The sequence below is a fragment of the Halichoerus grypus genome, chromosome 1 (assembly GCF_964656455.1).
Source record: "Halichoerus grypus chromosome 1, mHalGry1.hap1.1, whole genome shotgun sequence".
NCBI lineage: Eukaryota > Metazoa > Chordata > Mammalia > Carnivora > Phocidae > Halichoerus > Halichoerus grypus.
Genome location: NC_135712.1, coordinates 116,307,283 through 116,332,718, shown reverse-complemented (window position 1 = coordinate 116,332,718; position 25,436 = coordinate 116,307,283). Strand labels below are relative to the sequence as shown.

General features: G+C 36.2%; 1 protein-coding gene across 1 annotated transcript; it reads left to right on the top strand.

Annotated features, from left to right (window-relative positions):
• The first annotated feature begins 44 nt into the window (after positions 1-44).
• On the top strand, positions 45-23,837 carry DIPK2A (divergent protein kinase domain 2A). Its single transcript, XM_036088819.2, has 3 exons — positions 45-974; positions 15,818-16,121; positions 20,971-23,837. The coding sequence occupies exons 1-3, from the start codon at positions 318-320 to the stop codon at positions 21,300-21,302; spliced, it is 1,293 nt and encodes a 430-aa protein (XP_035944712.1). The 5' UTR covers positions 45-317; the 3' UTR covers positions 21,303-23,837.
• The last annotated feature ends 1,599 nt before the right edge of the window (positions 23,838-25,436 follow it).

Genomic DNA, 25,436 nt, shown 5'->3' with positions numbered 1-25,436 from the left:
CCGCCCCTCCCGCTCCTCTATAACTTGGTTGGCGTGCAGGAGGCGCCGCCGGAGTCGGAGGGCGGGGAGCTCGGAGGAGGGAGCTCGAGAGTTGTGGAGACTAGTGACTGGGAGAAGTCGCAGCCTGCTTTGGTCGCCTCCTTCCCGCTCCCCGTCTTTCTCTCTTACACACCTACTCCGCCTCCCGCCCCAGCCCGCGACCTCGCTCCTTCTCTCGCCCGGGGACCCCTGCCGGTCGCTCTCCGGGTTTCGGCGCGGCGGGGGCGCCCACGGGGTGCCCTCGCCCTCCGGGTGCGTGTGGACGGGAGGCGGGCGGGATGTGGCGCCTGGTGCCCCCGAAGCTGGGCCGCCTGTCCCGCTCGCTGAAGCTGGCGGCGCTGGGCAGCCTGTTGGTGCTGATGGTGCTGCACTCGCCGTCGCTGCTCGCCTCCTGGCAGCGCAACGAGCTGGCCGACCGGCGCTTCCTGCAGCTCAATAAGTGCCCGGCGTGCTTCGGCACGAGCTGGTGCCGCCGCTTCCTCAACGGACAGGTGGTGTTCGAGGCGTGGGGCCGCTTGCGCCTGCTGGACTTCCTCAACGTGAAGAACGTCTACTTCGCGCAGTACGGCGAGCCCCGCGAGGGCGGCCGCCGCCGAGTGGTGCTCAAGCGCCTCGGCTCGCAGCGCGAGCTGGCGCAGCTCGACCAGAGCATCTGCAAACGGGCCACCGGCCGACCTCGCTGCGACCTGCTCCAGGCCATGCCCCGCACCGAGTTCGCGCGCCTCAACGGCGACGTGCGGCTGCTCACGCCCGAGGCGGTGGAGGGCTGGTCGGACCTGGTGCACTGCCCCTCGCAGCGCCTGCTCGATCGCCTGGTGCGCCGCTATGCCGAGACCAAGGACTCGGGCAGCTTCCTGCTGCGCAACCTCAAGGACTCGGAGCGCATGCAACTACTGCTGACCCTGGCCTTCAACCCCGAGCCGCTGGTGCTACAGGTAGGCGCGGAGCCCGGGAGGGGGGCGTCCTGCCGGGAAGGGCCGCGCGAGGTAACCGGAGTCGGAGAAGTGGCTCCGCCGGCGCTCGTTGCCCCGTTTGGACCCGGCCCAGCTGGGCCAGCCTGCGGGCGTGGGAAGGGGGCGGCACTGGGGGACCCTTGGGCGCTGTGTCGGATTGTGGAGGGCGACCCGGCTGGTGGAGAGTCTGTTCTTGGCACCTAGATACGGGCGCATCTCGGATTTGACTGCGGATCCTTTAACACCAGAGGGAGCGCGTCTTGTACGTTCCCAAAATGTCTCTCCAGTGAGTTTCCTTGGGCTCTTTTCCCTGCCTTTCTGCTTTTATCCACCGGGGTTTGCACTTCGACAGCGCGGTCTGTTCACGAGCCCTTGGACCTTTCTTAGTTCTTAAGTGTTTCTATACCGCGTTTGCTGTCCCCTTTGGTGCTCTTCGTGCCTGGCCTAACTTCGGCCCCAAAGTCTTTGTTTTATTCTTTAGCTCACTTACCTGGCGGATCATTGGGGCAGCTAATTTGGGGACAAGCTGGGGAATTGAGACTGTGGTCAGGTTAATCCATTGAGCCGTGCTTTGAGTAGGATTAGGAAGAGGAAAAAGTAAGGAAGGCATCGTTGGACTTGGGACTGGGAGGATTTGAGGCCAACACGGACATTTTCATCCTGATTCTGTGACCTTCTGTATTCATCTAGTAATTTGGCTGCAGGAAAATGAAATATTAGGCCAGGGTGAGAAATAGGGGAAGATTCTTATCTCTCTCGTGTAGTTGATTTATTGGCTCTCTCGTGACTTTATTTTGAAAACAAACACACCTTTTAGGGAGTAGGTTGGCATCTTTTTAGTGGTGACCGCAAAAAAAGAAAACCCAAAAAACTGTTGACCTTTGGAGTAGTTACTGAGTTTCTGCACATTCCCACCCGGCTTTAGTGTGGTGTCCTGGGATAGTGGTTACAGCTGTGCGCTTGTGACCCTTCCTGTAATTGCAGGAAAGTTACCTTGCTCCTTTTCCATACCAGTTTTGCTGTTTATCAAATACGGGGGTGGGGGGGGGGGATGACTTAAAATTAATAACTAACTTTGGTATACTTCATGCTCTTTCTGTGCTGCTGAGAATGTTACTAGTGGGTGGGGGGGTGTGGTTGTACAGGATTTTTGGTGTTGTTTTTTTTTTTAATCTGAAGTGCATGAATAGGAATGTACGGTATTCATTTACATTGCTTTCTTTTCTCAAGTTCTCTGCTGCCCAACTTAGCTGCCCAATTTAGCTAAGAGCAACCAGTTTCCTTTGATTAATTCAGCCAAATAATTTTAACACGAAATAAATACTTTGCCTCAAAACTTTAGTGTGGGTCTTAGTAAATTTTAAGCTGTCACAGGATGTACCTAACGGGTTACATTTAAAGTACAGATTGTGTATTAAACACTGCTCTCTTTAATAGTGAATGGTGTATAAAATTGGTTAAACTTCTCTCTGAGAAATTATTTTATTAAGTAGTTTCAATAAAACTAGTCAGCCTCTAAAGCTTAAGTCTGTATTTGTGATATACATTTGACTTGAAACTTTTTTTTTTCCATTTAAACTATCTTTTATCTTTGAGAAATAAATGTTTATATTAGAAAGGTTGGTCCCTGTAGAAAGCTTTAGCAGTGTATTTGCAGATAATCTGTCAAATTCTCTGGGACCCAAAAATTTAGTAAGGAGCTATCTGAGTAGTAGTACACATTTTCTGCGCTTGTAATAGTGGGTGCCTATTGAAAGGTTTTTATCAGGTAATTCTGAGTATTGGTATATTAGAAACAACAGCTAGGACTAATATTTTAAGAAGATTATATATCCAGTTCTTTATAAAGATATCTTGGCATTTGATTTGCACTAAGGAAAATCTGCTTTATTTGGGAAGCTTTTATATTAAATTTTTGAAGTTTGAAGTTGTCTTGACATTTTCAGTTTACTTTCTAGTTGAGATAGGCACATGTGCTTGTACCTTCTTTTCTGATTAACTCTTCCCTCAGACTTCCTGTTTTCATCTTCAGTGATAACTTTTAAAAAAAAAATCAGTTATATTCTTGTAATTTAAACTTAGTGACACCATTGTTCTGAGTGGGTGATAGATGGGTTATAGGATAAGAGTTTGTTTTTAGTATGTGAGGAAATAGATGTTAAGATGGTTAATTTTGGCTTTTGTATATTGCATTTGATATTTAGGCAGCTAGTAAGTGCAGTGTGAAATATAAATTCGGGGTCTTTAATACCAGTCAGTCATATTCGTATGTTTAATTTTTTACCTGATGAACAAGCACGTTGAATAAGATTTATTTTTAAATAAATTTTCACAGAGCTGCTACTTTCTTTATAAAACCACTTCATCTGTGGGAAATATTAGTTAAGTATGAACAATGCAATTGAGGTTTGATGGTGGAGTAAAACCACTAAAGTGAAAGGAATCTTAAAATTCTGTGATCAGGTACAAAGATTGTTACTAAGTCAAATCATATTGTTTGTTATTTCTGCTGACTAGACAAATGAGTACAAGTTTAGTATTTATGTGGGTTTCTGTAAAACTAATAGCCCAAATGGAAGTATGCGGTATTAATGATAGAAAACCTCACTCAAATTTGGGTATTTTTGCATTTTGGTTCCTGTACCTTAAAAAATATTTTTAAAGATCCAAGCATATATTTTACAGCTTAAAGAGGAACTCAACATTTTTTTTTTCCAGGAGAGGGAGCTACTTCTTGAATTTTTGGACAGTTGGTGACAAATTAGATTTTTCTTATATTGTCCAAAAATTACCTTGGGGTGGAAAAAGTCTTTTGAACTGACTTCATCAAACTATTCTTAACAAAAGTTCCAGTGTGGTAAACATGCTTCCAAAATAAATATTTAAATATCTCCTTTGATAGGTACTAAAGAAAGAACTGAAAATGTATATAAATTTTGCCCATTAAACTTGCATCTTCTGATTTTAAGAAACAATAACATTAAATTTTCTATTATGCCTTGAAAGAAGACATGGAAGGTACTAAGTGTCTGTGTCTACCTTATCTATGTAAGGCTATATAGATTTGTGATTTGTAATTTGTAGACTTAGCCAGTATGAAATGGTATGAAAGTACAACTCTCTTCCCATCGTTGAATAGTTTTACTAGCTTACAGCAGCTTATCTAGTTCAAAGGAAAGTTGTTTGGCTATAGAATTATCTTCTAAAAATTATAAACATCAAAAAACAAGATAATGCTAGAACCTTTATCTTCTACACTCATACTGTTTTTCTTCACAGTTTTACTTCACCAAGAAGTATGTTTTAATTATAAGTATGCCATAATCCTATGAAGAAAACTGAAGAGAGGGACTTTGTTGATTTTTTATTGTGTAATAGTATTCTTGGAATATTGGAAAATCAAGGTGAAGTGTTTTGACAAGATATCAAGGTTATTGGTAAATTTTCTACCAATATTTGTAGTTACCTCTTCTTGAATTTATAGAAGTTGTGACTGTTTTAGAGAAAAGTACTGTCTGTATTTCCTGAAGCCCAAACCATCTCTGACTTGATGACCTAGAGATAATGATGATGGTCTTATTTATGGAAACAGAGAAAGCTCTTGTTTGTTTAAGATGGAGAAATTGGGAATTTGTCTGACTACATTTGTAGAACTTTGTCTTAAATTTTCTGAATCACAGTTTTAATAGGAGTTCCTTAATTTTTGCAGTACTTAACTGTCATTTACGCTATAGATTTTTAGGTTTTATTTCAATTTTTGTAAATGACATAGTACATGCAAAATGCATTATATAGTGCCAAATCCCTATTAAGCACTCAGTAAGTGTTAGAAGTTAAATAAGGTAAAAGTAACTTTAACTATCTAGTGGTTAATCAGCTGTTTTGAAGCTTGTTTGGAATATGGATCATCTTAAAATAGTTATGATTCAGACTGTGAGCCATACCTTTAGTTACATTGATGTAGTCCATCCCTATATCACATGATGAATTTTTACAGAAAATGTTGAGTGAATGTTGTTTTGTCCTTAAAGATACTTCCTAAAGGAGAAGATATCTTTAAGGTGCACGGCCCAAGATAAGGTTTTTTTTTTTTTTTTTTTTTTTTTTTTTTAAAGATTTTATTTATTTATTTGACAGAGAGAGACACAGCGAGAGAGGGAACACAAGCAGGAGGAGTGGGAGAGGGAGAGGGAGAAGCAGGCTTCCCGCGGAGCAGGGAGCCCGATGCGGGGCTCGATCCCAGGACGCTGGGATCATGACCTGAGCCGAAGGCAGACGCTTAACGACTGAGCCACCCAGGCGCCCCCAAGATAAGGTTTTTGAAGTAAACAAAAGATTGTGGCCATTTAGCTGTCTTACTTTGGACAAGTTGACAAACTTCTTTATGGGACTTATCTATAAAATGAGACTATTGGATTGGGTCCTTTCCTTTTTAACCCCAATATCCTTTGAGTCTCAAATCCTTGATTTGAGAAATTTTTTTTTTCTACTTCTGAGTTTGACTTTAGCTGGTGGGTTTAAACTTCTAAAAGGGGCTTGGGGGTTTTGGTGCTTGGTCCCTGCTAGAAGGTATGGGAAGGAGGCCAGGATAGATAACCCATTTTCAAGCTTGTCTTCCTCCCAAATTTTTACACACACTAAATCAGATTAAAACAAAACGAAAAAAACAGAGATTGCCTTTAAAGGAAAGAAATATGGAGCTCAGTGTGGCCAAGTATCTTGTGGGGCAGTAGCATTTTGAAAGAATGTTCCAAACTTTGTCTCAGGAGTTTCTTTGGAAGCAACAGCTTAGGGAGCCACCTACTTCTCTCCCACTGGATGCTACTGTGATAACTGCATTCCCAGATTTTCAGAGATGGTTCTGAGTAGGTAGTTCTAAGTAAAGCACTTTTTATCTAATTCATAACCTTAAATCTAGAGGTTTGGGTGTTTTTCTTCTTCTTTTTTTTTAAATCAGAGGTTTTGTCGACACTTAAATGTGCTTCATGAAAAAAAAAACATAATAAATAATTCTGTGTACCTCACTGACATCCAGAGACTTTTATTTTGGAAAGACTATAGAAACAGGCAATCACCCTTAGGATAGCACCACTTCCAGATCAGTGGAGCAAAATAATTTTGCCCCACTGGCCTGTTTTCTGGATTTATTCATATCTTCTCACCATTATTAATTCTGAGGTCCCTTCTGTACTTTGTCTAATCTACAAACTATTTTCCTTTGTATTTCCACCACATAGATCAGTACATATTCCTCACATGTTGGTAGGGAATAGAAGGCTTATTTTTGGGGGATTTGCTTTCTAGACATGGGTAGTTGGTTTCTTAGGATCATCAGACTGGTTTTTATTTTCTGTTTTTCTGGTGTATGGTTTCTGCCTACTTCCTGTATTTCAGTCATTGCTGTTAACCTCACAGAATAGCTGACATTTTTTTCTGTCTTCACTTTTCATTCATTATGCATATATTGAACTAATATGACCTTAGAATATAGGCCCTGCATTTTCCCTACACGTACAATGAACTTTAGTAAATAATTTTAAATTACTAGTGTAAGATGTGGATAGTTATTCATCCTGGTCATAGACCCTGAAAGGTTTTAAATTATGTAATCAAACCTTTAATCCAATTTGTATGTCTTTATTAAAATAGATTCTTGATAGGAAGTTATCTGAAATACCTGGAAGCTGTTTGAACTTGTAGCCCTGGATTTAGAATCAGAAGAATTGGACTTTATTTGTTCATTTGGTAAATAGTCTGTTATAAGGCAATTGGATTCAAAGGATCTGTCTAGGCAGCAAGTAGTGTACTGTGCAGGAGGTGGGTATATAAATGAATAATTACAATCAATATAGCATAATAAGCTCTATAAAAAAAAAAAAGGTACCTGCACTATGTCAAATGACTCATTTAGGGAAAGACATGAGTGTATCTTTATAGGTGTGGATACCAGGGAAGATTTTATAGGCGAATTGAGTTCTGAAGGATAAATAGGATTTTGCCCATGGATGGGGCCTGGGGGGACAGGCAGAGTGGTGGGGGCGGTATTGAGATAGCATTCTATACTAACTCAAAGTTGTTGAATGGTCACTTAATGTTTTAGAGCCTTAGTTTCTTAATAGGAATTATAACAGTTACCTATAACAAGATTGTTTTAAAGAATAAAGGAGATAGGGTTATTCGGATAATATACACAAAATGTCTTTAATTGTAGTTTTTTTTTTTTACAATATGTTAGTACTTTGCAAATCAACTTATTTCATTTTTAGATAGTTGTAGTTGAAGAGTTCTTTAGTACATTATGTTGACATCTATCTTAGAAATATATACATTTTACTCTTCCTATGACAGACCTTCAAATGTTAACTTATTTACATATATACACACCATAAATACCTATGTAGTTGCTGCTGCAGGCTATAGGTTTTTTGAATAGTAATTAAAAGGAGGATTAGGGATTTGTCCCATATGAAGTACTTTGTAGAAAGAATATTGTAGGAAATAGAGTTTAGATAAAGATTCAGTAATACAAAGCAAATAATTCAATATTTTTCTAAGTTATTATAGTTCAGTAATTCTAATTAGTACAGTAACAAGTGATAATTTAAAAAAAGGGTTAGGTCTGGTCTAATGTCTTAGACTGAGACACAATCTTAAAAGATCATCTGAGGTAGGTATGAAGCTTCAGGGTCGTCTTCGTATTTTGCCTTTCTAGTGCACATTTGGAGTTGTAACTGAAGTGAAAAGATCTGGCAAGAATTGTGTGGCATTGCTCAGTAGTTCCAGGAACTGATCTATATACCCTTAGGATACAGTGAAGATGGCAGGCCAGGACACAGTTTGTGCAGCCTTTGTGTTCTGGGACACTAGGTGTGGGCGGCAAACAAAAAACAAGATAATTTCAGACTTTACATACTATAAAAGTAACAAAGCAGACTCCTGTGATGGATTGGGGATGGACTACTCTTAATTGGATGGTCAGGAAGAGTCGCATTTTAGCTGAGGTGTAAATGATGAGAGATATGGCCAATGGTGCAAAGATCTGAGGGCAGAGTGTTTTTGGTTAAGAGATTTGGCAAATCCAGAGGAGTAGGGAGCATGGGAGTAGGGAAGCCTGATAGAATATAAGATCATACAGGTGGACAAGGATCATATCCTATACAGCTTTGTAACCATGCTTAATGAGTTTCAGATTTTTTTTTTTTTTTTTCAGGGCAGTGTGAAACAGTAGAAGTGTTTTTAGTAGGGCTTGATTTGGGAGAATGGACTTTAAGGGGTAAGAGAGAAATCTGAAAAGCTTTTGCACAAGATTGTGGGAGAGAATGGTAGTTTGGATTAAGATGGTTGCGATAAAGGTTTTAAAAATCGGACAGAGCCAATATATTTTGGAAAAATAGTTGACAAGACTTGCTGATGGGCAAAGGTATGATGGAAAGGGAAAAATAAAGAATATCTCCTGGGGTTTTGGTCTGAGCAACTACTAAATAATTCCTTATTATGATGTGGAAGCCCAGAAAAGGAATGGCTTTGGGGTAGGGGACCCAAGAGTTTTGTTTTGTCTATAGTGAATTTAAGGCAACAAAAGGAATACAAATCTAAAACCAGGCATCAGGTTTAACAGAGAGAGATACTGTGCTACTTAGAGGATAGTTTGGTCTTTTTCGGAAGGGTGATGTTAATTCAGTTTATGTTTTAAAGGAACCAGGGGAGTAAGTTAATACTATTCTACTTGTCAGACTTTAAAGAAATTAAGTCTTGAGTAAAGAAAGCAAGGTAGCATTTTTGGATTATTGGGTCCAAAGAAGCTTATATTATATCCTTTTTCTTTCTTTGAAATTTTGTCTTACTGGAAGCAAATGTTTGAGGATGGTGTTTGTAGATATGTATTTCAAATGTGGATCACGCTTGGCTGATGTGACTAGGTAAGAAAGCATCAGTTGAGACAAGTAAATTTATGCATATTTAAAACTTGTGGCCAAGTGATTTTTTGGGGGGGGGTTCATTTCTTAAACTATTATAAAAGATTTTAATTTCTATTAAACTTATGTAGATTTTTTGTTGATGCATTTTGACATTAGTTTCCAATTTTAGAAACAGCTATTGGACATGATATTCAGTGAAATATCATAACCTTGCTATTTTCAAGGCATTGCTTAATAGTGTTGGAATTCTAGGTGGGTGGAAAATGGCATTCAGAAAATCATTTAATGAAATAAATGGAACATATCCTGTAACTTGGAAATCTTGAGATTATTAAGATTCTACAATATTTACAATGGATTTTGGCCACTATTTAGCAATATAAATAAGAAGCTAAAGTCTTAAGAGAAATTTTAGCAAAAATTAGGTAACCATTAAATCATCCCAGTAATTTTACTATATTCCCCCTCCAGACAGTTCACAAAACTGTGAACACATTAGTCTGTCACCAGTACAGTTGACTAATCTCTGTGAACAGCTGTTATAACATGCGTTACTACAATGGGATTTTGTTCATATTTGGGCTTTTAAAAATAATTTGAAACTTAAATTGAACTTTTAAGCATTTTCTATTCTTTGGATAACATTAACTTTCTAACTTTCGATAAGTATTCTCAAGTTTAAATTAGTGTGTGCTCAGAAATGCCAGTTCTGTAGAAAACCTATAACCAGATTTTAGATTGTATGTTTTGATTATTAATAGGTTTTTTTTTAAGTCAGCTTCTTTTTATTTAGGAATTTCCTCCTTTAAAAAATAAGTGTTGTAATACATCTTTTTAGGTGAGCTACAAAGTTATGTTCCTTTTAATGGAATGTTGTGAAGTAGTAAATGACTATAAAATATTTTATTTCTTGTATTAAAGGAAGTATGATTTTTTTTTTTTTTTTTTTTTTTTTTAAGATTTTATTTATTTATTTGACAAAGAGACACAGCGCGAGAGAGAACACAAGCAGGGGCAGAGGGAGAGGGAGAAGCAGGCTTCCCGCAGAGCAGGGAGCCCGATGTGGGGCTCGATCCCAGGACCCCGGGATCATGACCTGAGCCGAAGGCAGACGCTTAACGACTGAGCCACCCAGGCGCCCCGTATGATCTTTTTTTTTTAAAGATTTATTTATTTTAAAGAGAGAGAGAGAGCACGCGAGAGGGCAGGAGTGAGCATGGGGCGGGGAGGGAGAGGGGGAGAGAGAGTCCTAAGCAGACTCTGAGCTGAGCGGGAAGCCTAACATGGGGCTCGGGCTCAATCTTAAAACCCTAAGATCACAACCTGAGCCAAAACCAAGAATTGGACACTTAATCCACTGTGCCACCCAGGCGTCCCAGTCTTTTAAATTTAGTATACAAACCCTATTTTTGGTGATGTAAGGAGGAAAAAAAAAAGAATAGGTCACAAGTTCTAGAGTTGACCTTATTTTAATCTATCAGTTTTATTTGTACATTGTATGTCTTTTTAAAATGACATGTTGTGACATAATAGAATAAAATGACCTTGTTAATCTGGTAGGACAGTGGTTATTGATCAAAGGGTATTATGATATTGTAAAAGCTTTTGTTGTTTTTAAAGAATAACATATATCACAGGATATTTGTTAATTCCAGTATGTACAATGTTTCTGGATGTTAAGGCTTTTTTTTTTTTTTTTGGTGGTTTTGTTTTTTTTTTTTTTTTCGAAGCATGTAGACCATGTTGAGTTTGTGTATTATTCTGTAAGTCCAAGCATGATCTGGTCCCTACCTCTCTTTACAGACTCTATTACCTCAAGCCATTTCCTCCTCATTCATTTTTGTGAAGCTACTTTGGCCTTTTCTTTAATACTGAGAAGACTGTTTCTAACTCTCCTATGGCCTGGAACATTTTTACTGCCCCCTCCCCAGTCTGTCTAATATTATACTCATCTTTTTGATCTCAGCCTAAGTCACACTTCCTTAGAGAGGCTGCCATTTACCACACAATCTCTCTTTCTCAGCATACTCTACTTCATAATTTGTAACAAATTATGTAATTTATAATTTATGTCTATTTAATAATCATTCTCCCAACTCAGGTTAAAAAAACTTCCTGAGAATAGGGACTGTTTTATATACAACTGTTTACTTAGCATTTCAGGATGGTGTTAGGCTAGATCTAGAATTTTTTAATACAAAATTTGTATTCTCTTCATTCCACAGTGACTCTCTCACTCTCTAACTCCAGCTGCTTACAGTAGTCAGTGAAATGTGGGTTAACCTACAGTCTCTTATCTGCAATTCCAAATTTAAAAACCTGTAGAAAATAGGGTTTGTCAAATTAAAAAAAATATGAAAACACGAGATTTATGTGCTTTATTCCACTTAGGATGTATAAGCTTACATTATTTTCACAGCATACTATGTCCCAGATTCTCTGTAATATGAGATTGCAATATATGCAAAACTTGGAAACTTCTGAAACAGGAAGATATTGGATTGAGGGGTTTTACTAGCCAGACTTTACCTCTTTATCTGTGTGACTTTAGGCAGATCACTTAAACTGCGCTAGTTAGATTGCACTAGATTTATAACTCATGTACTTCCAACTCTAGAATTCTTAGATTTCACATCCCCGTTATAAATCACATAAACTCTCATGTTGGTTGATTTTGATCAATAAATAGATGATAGATTACTTCAGCACTTAGGATTTTGTGGTGCTTAACTATTATGAATGAAAAGCAAATTACAATGCTGAGTTTATGTGTATACATGTTATCAAGTTTTAATTTTTTTTTTGTATTTTTAGTGCTTGTGGATGCCCTATACATTTTTCATAGCATTAAGCCTTCCCAAGGTTTGGTTGCTAATTTATATATTTCACTGTAAATTAGAAACTACTAGAGGAAGTGATGATGCTTTTCTAATTTGGTGGTTCTTGACTATATTTGGAAGATGTTCATTATTTGTAGATGACTTTCAGTAAGTGATATGAAAATAAGCATAACTTGATGAATATCTGGACTTCTTATTTAGTGGATTTAAATAGGAAGTAAAAAATGTTTTGGTAAGCAATTGTTTATAAAGTAGTGTAAATCTGCAAAGTACATTTCATACTCTTTCCTTTGGTTCTTGGATTGTCTTGATGAATATATATGGTGGTACAAATATTATTCCAGTTTCACAGAGAAAAAGACTAAAGCTCTTAGAAGTTTTCGCTTTGCCATAGTCACAGCTCACGAGATGCAGAGTGATTTGAAGTCCATTATTTACTTGTTTATTGTCTTTAAATATACAAATTTTATAAAATGTTATATACCATAAAAAATATATCTAAATTTTCTAATCTTTAATATCGAGTGTATACATTTTATGTCACCTTCATTTCATTTTCTCTTAAAATGGAAGATGACCTTAGTGATTTTGTTTACTTATTTCTGAAACTTTGACTTTAAGGTACTGTCAATGCCTGTAATATTATTATTAGTATTATTTGAGTTTTATGGTATCCAAGAGGTACCTTGCAGTTTTCTGTTACCAAAAAAAAAGAGAAAGAGATAAAGAGACATAGTGATTTATTTTAGGTTTCATATTCAAAATACTTTTTATTTTGTAAATTAACTGAAGGCATTTAATATTTTTTAAAATCTTATCAGTTAACCATGTTTATCTTAATACTTAAATTTCCACTTTTAATTTTTACATTGGTAGGAATAATCATAGAAGTTTTCTTTGGGTGCTCACCAATTTAATTTTTTTTAAAAAAATACAGTAATTGAAAGGAAATACATAATTTTATAACTGTTTTGTACCTTTGTACAATTTTAAACTAATAATTTAGTTTTAAAATTTGACTGGTTATACTTCGATGTATATTCAACCTGATGTAAAGCCCTTAACCAATAATTGGAGTGCCTCTGGTCAGTTAGAATTTAAACCATTCCACGTTTAAAGACTCCATCCTTCAAATGAAAAGTATTTGTACATATTTTTTCAGTTGTAAATAGCTCATTAAAATACACACATTTTATGTCCAATTACTTTAAACTATGTGCCTGTTGTTCTAGGCAATTTGAAAATCTGATCTTAAGATTTGTTTTAAAATAAAAACTGTGATTCTCAGCAATAAACTTCTTATCCTAGCTACTGTGGGGTTTTTGTTTTTGTTTTTGTTTTTTTGTTGTTTTTTGTTTGTTTGCTTTTGCCCTCTTGGAGTTTGGTAATCAGAAAGTAAGAGTTGTGTTTCTCATTGCTTGATATATTTAGCAAATCCACGCTGTAACATCTTAAAATTTTGTCTTTCAAACTCTGCTTGACCATGATAATTTGGTTCTAAGCCAGAATTGTTTTAAATAAAAATTATGTTTTGGCTTTCTTAGGGCATTTTCTTTGTGCTATAGTGTGTTCAATAGAATTGTATTCTCATTAATGAAATCTATTTTGATTATACTATGAAAAATTCCTGTCATCTGAGCTAGTGGTGTGGATTCATTTATTAAAGTTCTTCCAAAAGATTAGGTAGCAAGCTATATGAAAGAATTGTAGTGCTCTTCTTAAAATGAGGCATAACAGGATTTCACTTAACATTGTCAGAAATCACTGTATGAATATAAAATTGCTCAGTGTGACATTTGTTCATATATTTTATCCTCTTCTATGAGGGACTTGGGTAATGAAGGGTATATTTGACTGTCATTTGCCAGTTGGAAAGGCTCCAAAAAACAAGGAGGCATTTGTACATGTGCAGATGTTGGCAGGGTTCCCTTTTCTCCTGTTGTCAAAGACCAGTTTATTTTCACAAAGATATATTTGTATCTGTCCTACAGTATAACATGTGAATAATATGCCAATAATGTATGGAGGAATTTTTTGTTTTACTTTTTGTGGGACAAAACTATATAATCTCATATATTACCAATTTTTAATGCTTTCCCTTTTTTTCATTTAATGTCATAGACTTTATACATGAATACTTCTGGGAAACAGTTAAATCTTTTGTAATTATTTGTGTAAATTTTGAAGGTTAGGAGGTATTTTAAAATTGGGAGAAAAAGTTGAAAATAAGATGGTTAGCAAACATTTTTTTGCAGTTCACATTGGACATGAGCAGTCTCACTTTTCCCAGTACCCAAAAGAAATAAAAAATTCTCAGGTATAAGATGAAAAATGTGCTTTCCTCCTCCTTCTTGCTAAAGAATCAGATGTTGCGTTTGAATTAAAATTGAATCAATTCATTTACTATATTTAAAGATTCATACTATTACATCTAAATTTTTAATTTACATAATTAGTGTTTTATCACAAAACTGCAGATGTTAAAATTTAAAAGAAAGTTACACATAAAAAGAAACAATTACAGTTTCTGTGCGTTAATATAGTTGAAAGGAAGCACAAATGAAAATAGGTAATTATGGATCAAGTTTAGTTCTAAGAACATTTTGTTTTAAAGTTGATAAACATATTAATATTAAGGATATTACTGATTTTTTTCAATTTTATGGAAGTTCAGGGTAAACTTAATACTACTTATTTTCATAAGCAGTCCAAGAAAAAGAGCCTCATCTCTAGCTCTTTAAATGTGTGTAGATTGGGGTGGCTGGGTGGCTCAGTCGGTTAGGCATTTGCCTTTGGCTCAGGTCATGATCCCAGGGTTCTGGGATCGAGCCCTGCATTGGGCTCTCCGCTCAGCGGCAAGTCTGCTTTTCCCTCTTCCTCTGTGATCTCTCTTTCGCTCTCTCTCAAATAAAATCTTTAAAAAAATGTATGTAGATTGTTCAATTTTAGCAATAGAAGTAATCTGTATTTATATTCTGCAGTGTTTTGCTCTGTTTCCCCTACAGTGTTTATGTGAATATCATTTTATAATTTCCCCCCCATTTTAAGGAAAAGTGCTAGGCTTCCTCTATACTTCTCTAGTCATGTTATCTTCCAAGAAGTTGTTTAAAACATTACTTCCCATCCTTTTGCACCACAATGCTCATTTTCGCCCTGGAAAGTATCTTAGATAAAGCCTGACATTTAGTTTAAAGTGACTTGTTTATCAACGCGAAAGACTTTTATTTTAAGATGTTAATTTTCCCAGTGGTTATAAAATCCATTAGGAAACCTTGCTAAGATTAGGAGAATAAATAATTTTAAGGTTGAGCTAAAGGTGAACAGAAATACAGTGGCAGTAGAAAGGGAAACAAGACTGACTTGGGACCAGAGGTACTTGGAGTGCAGGTTGCATCAACAGGATATCAGATTGCTCTTTACTAACCTTTGGGTGTAGGTTAAGAAACACTTCTATAAATCCCTCTCTAAATTGTACCCCCACCTGCTTGTGGACTAGGTAGGGTCTCTATTAAATGCTCTCTTAGGACCCACACCACTTCCTAGTAACTAACACTTATACACAAAATTATTTGCTTAGTATCTGTCTTCTCTTCTAAAATTTTTATTTTAGAGACTGTTTAGTTCACTCTTAATTGCCAACAAGTACAGTGCATGGTGCCTGGTAAATACTTGCTGGCTAATAGGCCTGCAGTGCTGTTCATTCAAAAGAAAAGATGGTTGACTGTACTTACACCAAGTCAAAAAGATACAGGAAAATGTAAATACTTCCAGATTTGGTAATAAAGGAAGGTGCCTTATGTTTGTTGATCAGTTTGGTTCTGAAATTTATGAGCAGGACTTATTCTGTTTTAGCTTTATAATGTAAAGTTACATATTTAAATTTTTTTTCAGGTCCATAGTAATGGTATGAATTAGAAAAGAAATCACATTTATCTCTCTCCAACTCCTGAATATAACAAGAAATCCAAGCGCATGCCTAGTAATAATCTCTGCTGAGAGGATCTGGGGGTAGACCTAGAATATTTTAATCAGAATCTCTTATAATATTAAGATAATTCTTTTGTAGAGTTTTCCATCTGATGAAGGTTGGCCATTTGCAAAATATCTTGGAGCTTGTGGAAGAATGGTGGCTGTAAGTTATGTTGGAGAAGAACTGTGGAGTTACTTTAATGCACCATGGGAGAAACGAGTTGACCTCGCTTGGCAATTAATGGAAATAGCAGAGCAGCTTACAAACAATGACTTTGAATTTGCACTCTACCTCCTGGACGTCAGTTTTGACAATTTTGCAGTTGGTCCTAGAGATGGGAAGGTAATCATTGTGGATGCTGAAAATGTTTTGGTTGCTGACAAAAGGTTAATTAGACAAAGTAAGTATATAACTTACATTTGCTTCTTAGACACATTTTTTTAATGTCAAAGTTTGCATTTATATGAAACAAACCTTTAATTTTCTTCTTAGATGGAAGCCTTGCCTCTTTGTTTTATTTGACCAGGATCAGTAAACGCAAGCCAGTTTATTATACTTGTACTCTTAATCACAGTTTCTCCATATTTAGTAAAATATCCTTTGGATTCAAATGGACACAGATATACTGTGCGTCTGTGTGTCTGTGTGTGTATGTACACATGTCTTTTTCTCACAGTCTGCTACATTCTGTGGTTTAGGAGTGTAATGTAGAATTAAGTTTTTATGTAGTTACAGCCTATCAGAGAAACTGTTCTGCTCTCATGGAGGTCTTATTTTATTGTGGGATCACTTACAGTGATGTTCTGTGTTCCATTGTTCTTTGGGGTCCCTATGGTGATTTTCATTTTCTCTTAACCATTTAGATCATTTCTAGCACTGCAGATCCCTAACTTTGATTTGACATTATTACATTTTATCCAAAATTTTGCTCTCCATTTATTTGTGAGCTTGTCATAGGGGTTAGTGGACAGACTGTCTGAAGTGTTTTGAAAATTAAATGCCACAGGAATTTTAAAATGTCAGGGACAAAGCCTGTACGTGTATAGCTAATCTACTTAATAAAAGAAACTGAAAGGTGGTTGTTCTATGGTGACGGTCTTATATTTTTAATCCCCTCTTCTCCTGTCATATGAGGATCTTTTGATGAACTGGGACCAAAAATGTGTGGCACCTGGGGAATGCAGTGAAAGTAACAGTAATTTATTAGGTTGACACTTAGGTTTTGCATGATCTTATCTTGATCCTTGATTTTTCCCAGTACTTGTTCTGATTCCATACTCACCAAACTACTTTCTTATTTCTTGACTTGCCACGTAGATCCTCCCACAGGGAATAGACACCCTGCTCGAGTGCACTCCACTTACTTCTTCCTACATTTGTGAATGTTGCAGCAGCTTACACCATCCTTTTCTTTTTTAAAGTGTACAGTTCAGTGGTTTTTAGTATACTCACAAAGTTGTGCAACTTGCCTAAACTTTTAAAATTTCTTGTCATTTTTTTATGCAGACATTCTTGGAATTCATGTCACAGTTTTTTTTTTTTTTTTTTTTTTTTTTTTAATATTTTATTTATTTATTTGAGACAGAGAGAATGAGAGAGACAGAGCACAGGAGAGGGGGGAGGGTCAGAGGGAGAAGCAGGCTCCCTGCCGAGCAGGGAGCCCGATGCGGGACTCGATCCAGGGACTCCAGGATCATGACCTGAGCCGAAGGCAGTCGCTTAACCAACTGAGCCACCCAGGCGCCCTCATGTCACAGTTTTATACCAACTAATTCCTAACCTTGGTTGAATACCACCACACAAGTATATTCATACAGTGGGCATTGCCCCAGTGATACTTTAGCTGTGACCAGTTCTTTTCAAATGTCTCATGGTAGGGTTGTTTAAATATCTACTTTGCAAAACACAATATTTATTTATTCACACTCTTTTCTGAACTCTTCCTAGTAAATGATCTTTATTTTCTCCTTCACAGGGAAACTGAGGTTTTGCTGTGGCAACTCCCTCAATGTCCTTCCCTTCATTATCTAAACTAGTAAAAACAATACACATTCATCTTTCTATTTCAGACAGAGTAGATCCTTCTCTGAGAACTTGTTGCATTAGTTATCTTCAACTTACCCACTCCCTCCTTAGAATCCAGTTTCTCTTCCCTCCCCGTAAACAAGTATGTCTAAGACTTTTTCTGCTTTCCCATGCTCTTCAGCTGTTGTTAGAAGTATTGCTTACTCTGCTTTTTTCTACTCCCTCAGCCTCCATTCATTCCTCCACCCATTAGAACCTGACTGAGATTTCTGCATTACCATTAGCAACCACCTAATTGCAAAATTTATGAAGTGACTGATTAGTAACAACTTCCTGAAATTCTTCCATCCTTTGGTTTCCTTCTATTCATGTAGTTTCTTTCTTAAAACATAAATTTGATCTTATCACTTCCTTGCTTAAAGTTTTTAATGAGTTCCCATTGTTCTTTAAATAAAATTCAAACTCCTGTTTACATAGTATCAATACCACAAAAACAAGCAATCTTATTAAAAATGGGCAGAGAACCTGAAGAAACATTTATCCAAAGAAGACATACAGATGGCCAACAGGCACATGAAAAGATGTTCAACATCACTAATCATCAGGGAAATGCAGATCAAAACCAGAGTGAGATAATACTTCACACTAGTCAGAATGGCTAGTATCAAAAAGACAAGTAACAAGTGTTGCCAAGGATGTGGAGAAAAGGGTACCATCATGCACTGTTGGTGGGAATGTGAATTGGTGCAGCCACTGTGGAAAATAGTATGGAGGTTCCTCAAAAAATTAAAACTACCATATGATCTAGTAATTCCACTATTGGGTATAAAAACAAAACCATTAATTTGAAAGGATATATGCACCCCTATGTTTGCTGTAGCATTATTTACAATAGCCAAGATATGGAGGCAACACAAGGTGAATGGATAAAAGAGGAAGTGGTGTGTATATGTACGTGTATATATTTAATATACATATACACAATGGAAGTTTAGCTATAAAAAAGGATGAGATCTTGCCATTTGCAACAACATGGATGGACCTAGAAGGCATTATGCTAAATGAAGTAAGTCAGGAAGAAAAAGACAAATACCATGATTTCACTTATGTGGAATATAAAAAAAACAAAGGAAGAAGCAAACAAAAGCTAGACTCTAAAATACAGAGAACAAATTGATGGGTTGCCAGAGGGGAGATGGGCAAAATAGATAAAGGGGATTAAGAGATTTAAATTTACAGTTATTAAATAAATTGGAAAGATGAAAAGTATAGCATGGGGAGTATAGTCAATAATGTAATAATGTATGGTGACAGTTGGTGACCACATATCATGGTGAGCATTGAATAATATATAGAATTGTCAAATCAATATGTTGTGTATCTGAAACTATCATAATGTATGTTAATTATACTTCAATTTAAAAAAAGCTTTGGTGAACCAATTTTTAAAAATTTTGTAACATATTTTTTTGTTTTTTTTTTTTTAAGATTTTATTTATTTATTTGACAGAGAGAGACACAGAGAGAGAGGGAACACAAGCAGGGGGAGTGGGAGAGGGAGAAGCAGGCTTCCCGCTGAGCAGGGAGCCCGGTGCAGGGCTTGATCCCAGGACCCTGGGATCATGACCTGAGCCGAAGGCAGAGGCTTAACGACTCAGCCACCCAGGCGCCCCAGTTTTGTAACATATTTGAATGTGAATGTTTCAAGCAAAAGTAGACTGAGTAATGTTCTCTGTGTACAAAAGAAACATTAAAGAGAAAGAAAGGGAAAAAACCTTCTTAATCAGGGCCCAATCTGCTTCAATTTTAATATCCCTCTGTCTACTGCCCTTGATGCTTCAGCTACAGTGGCCTTTTGTTTCTTGAATGAACCTTTTTGCTTCTGGGCTTTTCCATATGCTTTTTCTTCTGCCTAAAATGCCTCATCTGTCTTCCATACACAGCTAGCTACTTGGCCTTTGAACGTTAGCTTAAATGTTATACTTGACCACTATATCTAATGCTAGGGAAGGTTGTTTCTTTCATAAACCTTTCTACTGTTAAAAATGTTTCCTTTGTAGCATTTTCCACTATTTATGATAATGTTTATTTATTTAATGTCTATTTCGCATACTTGATAGTAAGCCAGTGAGGGCAGGAACCATCTATTACTTATTTTGTTTACCAGTATATACCCTTGCCTGTCCTAGAGTAGGCATTCAAATAATTATTAGCTGAATGAATGAGCTTTTTTCACTAACCACTCCTCTGCCAACCCCTTAAGTTCCAAGGTTCCATCCTGTCTTTGTTTCTTTCCTTTGCTTTCAACACGCTTTCCAATATAATTCAGCTCTTCTCTTGGTTCCATCAAGCACTTGTATATTGATGTGTTCTAAATATGTGTACTGTACCTCTGACGTCAAAGTCCTAAGTTTCAAGTGTGTTTCTAGTTGCATGTGATATGCCCACCTGAATATCTTGTAGTTACTTTATATTTACTCTATGTATGAAATGTTAACAGTATTATGTAAATAATATCTACCTTGTCATCCAATTAGAACCTTAAACTTTACTCAAAACTAAACTCCTATGTTTCTACATTTTGGCTTTTTTTCTGGACCATTAGGTACTGTCGTCATCTCAGTCCCTCCAGTCTTCAGTCCAGTTATCTTTCTATAAAACAAGTCATGTTTATGACCACACAAGGTTCAACCTACTTCTCTAGCATCATTTGTACCTTCTCCCCAGGTAGCTGTCTCACACTTTAGCCTCCATGAACTTACTGGCTCCTGAATCAGCTGGAACAAGCCCTTAAGTCCATGCCTTTGCACATACTTATACTGGGCCTAGCGTACTGTTTTCCCACATTTCTTTTCACTTCACACTTGCTTATTACTTAAGACCTAAATCAGAAATTGTATGCAGCTTTCTACAGCCCCAGGAAGAAGTACTGCTTCCTCTGTACTCTTGTAGCATTGAGTCTTTTGTATGGCACTTTCTCTGTATGTTGGAAAGTTTCCATCTAGACTGAACCCTTGAGTAGTTAGAGACCTTGTCTGATCTCTCGGCCCGGTATTGGTGAACTCCCACTTTATATATAAATTAATAAATTTCAATGTTTAAAATTATAATACAGTTTTAGGAACCAATACTACTGTGTTAATTAGTAAATTGTTATATTTTGGGAAGGAATGAGAACTCTTTTAAAATGTATTTTTCTCTTTCTGCTTCCCCCCTTTTTACAGATAAACCTGAAAATTGGGATGTATGGTATGAAAGCAAATTTGATGACTGTGATAAGGAGGCTTGCTTATCATTTTCAAAAGAAATTCTTTGTGCTCGTGCAACTGTGGACCACAATTACTATGCTGTTTGTCAGAACCTCTTATCCAGACATGCCACCTGGCGTGGCACTTCTGGAGGACTTCTTCATGACCCACCAAGTGAAATTGCCAAAGACGGCCGACTAGAGGCCTTGCTGGACGAGTGTGCCAACCCAAAGAAGCGCTATGGCAGATTCCAGGCTGCAAAAGAACTGCGTGAATACCTAGCACAATTAAGTAACAATGTGAGGTAGTCTATGGTGAATTTTTCTTTTCTCCATTTAAATAGCACTGGCTAAAACTAAACCACCAAAAACTATCTGGAAAAATGAAATTTGGAAGTAATACATTCAGAAGATAACTTGCACTGATAAATCTATGTTAACATCAAAATAATACATTACTTCAAAAATCTTGTGATGCTTCTGCAAATAAGTTTGTTCTTACACTTTGGAGACTTGAGCTATCATCATTGACTGCTTTGCTCCCCCGAATGCCTGAGTGAATTAATGAATATTGTGAAGCTATTGGAAATGAGTCTGATAGTTACATTGGCTTGTGTATCAAAGGGTACTTGGTATTTGAGTTAGTTTCCATTACTATCATGATTTTGTGAATCTCTTGCATTTACTTTGAATGTCAAGTTAGATTGGCCTGTTTTATAGGCCATTTTTTCCTTCTGATGTATAGGTGTTTCTTTCCACTCATTTTTATGTTTTTTTTTAATTAAATTTTACACATTCAGGTTATTCTAGGTGTTTATTTAAATTTGGACTAGTTTTTGTTCAGTGCTATGCGGTACACATTTACTGTTAGGGCAAGGTTACCAGGTTTACTGTATTTTCAGAGAGCTGAATATTTTATCATGTAAATACTTTTCTCCCCACTTTCTGTGGTTTCACCATTGCATGAAATCATTCAAAGTTATTTAACAGTTACATCCCTCTATGCCTATAATTATAAGTGTACACTAAACACAAAATTTGGCATATGTTGCAGAATGTCATCTTGTCCTTTTAAAGGCTTTAAGAAGAGTATACAAGCATTCTACACCTTTATGTTAATGTTGATTGAGAAAAAAAAAACAACACAGTATTTTTTAAATGCTAACTAGTCCAAGATAGTAATGCATATGCCAAAGAAATGTTAGATCTAGTGTCATGGTTAGATTAAAGTTGGTCACCTACGTATTCTTATTACCACACTTCCAGTACTCTAACTCTGTCATTATTACGTTCAGATCTTCCTGGTTATTTTATATTGCAAAGGTAAGCTGTTTCCAGGCATATGTGACTTAAATATATCCTACCTTATATTCTTTGGTAGTTTTGGAGAAATTACCATGGTATAGTCATCATTTGAGTTTAATTGGGTCTCATAACTTTTTATTTATTGATGGACTAGTAATTTTTATTGAAAAGCATAGTTTAGCCAGTCTGCCCAACTTGGTCTTCATTACCCCATTGTTAAGCATCAAAACATCAAATTTAAGTATGTGGATAAAAATTAACAAACGTGTGAAATTTGTGGGCTATTTTTAAAAGTTACAATATATAAATTGACTATCGCTAACATAGGTGATACTTCTTTTTTTTAATTATCGCTTTAGCATACGGCAAAGTTTGGTGTAGTGCACAGTATTTAGTTCTAGACTGACCTTATTCTAAATCAGAAAGTGATTAAAATATGCACAACCAAAGCCAGGTTTTTCTTTTCTTTTTCTTTCATTCAGCAACTATTTATTGAGCATCAGCTCTGTGCCAGGCACATTACTAGCTGCTACACACTGTCTAAACGTGACATATGGTTAAGTAACTTTACAATGATTATCAAATACTTTAATGTAGGTATTAAGTTGAGATAGCATTGAGTTAGGATGGTACATTCATGTTATTTTACTGTTGTGATAGAAATTCTACTTGTACCATCTATAACTGGGTTGCTACAAAAAAGCATGATGAAATCAATAATGTTAACCCCAGTATAAAAACTGGGAGGAGAAGGGTAAGGTCTCTCCATTATAAAATAGATTGCATTATGTTAATTTTTATACATCCATATATTACAGATATCAACTAGCCCTCAAAGAAACATTTAAGTGCTAGAAATTTTATTAAGCTGACTTTTTACAACTTCGGAAAACTTTTGAGGGGAGTAGGTAAAATTACTTGTCAAACATTCACCACTTAGAACTTCAAATTAAATACACATTTTCAAAACAGCACCTTTTTTATTTGATAAGTGTTCATTACAAACTTTAGAATGCCAGTCACAGAGGGTTGTCTTTATGTGGCTTAGCAAACATCTATCTTACTTTGGAAAAGTGATTGTTAATGCAGACCAGGAAGTGAGAAAACACTGCCAGCAGTGATTGCTACTGGAGGTAGTTGTTACAACTACCATTTCCCCCGTGAGATTATGTGGAATTTCTTTTATCTTTGGAAAAAGTTGAGAAGATAGTAAAAGAATTAGGAATTTTAAATTACAGGGAAAAATATGTATGTGAAAAGCAATAAATATTTTGTTCACTTTGCTATCAAGATATTCACTATCAGATATTTATTATACAGCAGCAATTTATATTTTTAATCATTGCCCATTAATAGACACAGTAAAATATTTTTGAATCAGACATTTGGGGTTTGTATGTGCATTAAAATTGTCTTTTGTACTGTAAGTTACTGTTTAATTTGAATATTTTATCAGAACTGTCTCCCTGTGCCTTTATAATATAAAGTTGTTTCTACAACTTTTAATGATCTTAAATAAAGAATACTTTAAGAATCACACTTTTCAGACTGTCTCTTAACTTCAAATATCTAAATTTTTTTGAATGGAAAGTGAGGTTGTGTAGATAAGTTATTTTTTTTTCCTCCTGCATGTATTTTGATACTATTTTCAGAAACTATCTGGTTGGTTGTGTGCTAGATTTAAAGTTTGTGTGTTTTCTTTTGTTTTTTTTTTTTGTTTTTTTTTGGTAGGAAAGTTTTTTCTATAGTAGATAACTTTTAATGCTGATATAGGAGTTTTAAAAAAATTACAGAATTTTTCAAATGTATACAAGAGCATAGTATGATGAACAATAGTTAACTATGGTTATACTAACTTCAAAACTTAGCAACATGTGGCCTAACTTATTTCATTTATGTCCCAATCTACTTGACCCCAGGTTATTTTGAGCAAATCTGAGAGATGTTATTTGATTCAGAGATACATATTTCTCTTCCAACAAAATCACAGTACCATTTCACATCTAAAAATTAACAGTAATACCTCAGTATCACCAAAGCAGGAAAGCTTTCAAATACCATTGTCTTTTCTCAAAAGCTCAATGTCCAGCTGCAGGGGTTCTAAACTGCTGGCTATATACATGGAGTTAATTTGATGATCAATAAGGATAATAACTAACATGGACCAAAACATTGTAAATATGTAAATTATGCATTCAAAATGTTAATAGCAAACAGACAAACCGATTCAGTCACCTTTGGAAGGATATTAGGGAATTATTCTGGAAACTGGTAACTTGGAGACAAAGAAGCATTCATCCTGCCTTATTACCCCAGGGTAATCAAATAATTGCGTGGAAAAATTTATAAAATATGTAGAATTATTCCAGTTAATAAATGCAGAAGGAGTGTTAGAATATCACCTTTTCATAAATCCTAATGAAATGAGAGCTAGGCAGTAGTTATCAATCGCTACTGAAGCCATTAATTAAAAAGCTGATGAGGAACTTTGTATGGATAGATCAAGATGACGAGACCTGAACTCATTGGTCAATCTTAAATGATGTGCCTTATACTATGACTTGAAGAAAAGTATCCAGCACCACAAAAAAAGGAAAAAAAATTTTTGATCAAGGCCCTAGATCTATTAATGGGAAATACATGACACAAGGAAACATGTGGGCATGCAGTCAACAAAATCAGGAACATGGGCAATTCTACAGGATAAATGACTTATTTTAACAAATTGCAAAGAAAAGAAGGGGGACCTTTTACATTAAAAGAATCTTAACACAAAGAGTAAATGCAAATGTCACCTTTGTATCCTGATTTGAACAAACCAATTTTAAAACTGGAAACAGATTTGAACAACTAAATAAGGTCTTGGGTAACCTCATTCACTAATTTTGCACTTGCTTTAATATGTGGAAAAACCATAAAAGTACTTAATTCTATACTGGGTATAGTTCATTCTATACAAATTTAGCCTCATGTCTAAATTTTCACTAAGAATATTTTAGTTCTTTTTCTTTTGAAAAGTTATTTGCCCACCGTCACAAAAAATAGGTAGTGGCCGACCTGGGCCTCAACAGTGGTTTTCTGATTGACTTTAACATTCTTTTTACTATACCATATTGCAACTCTTGAGAACCAGAAGCA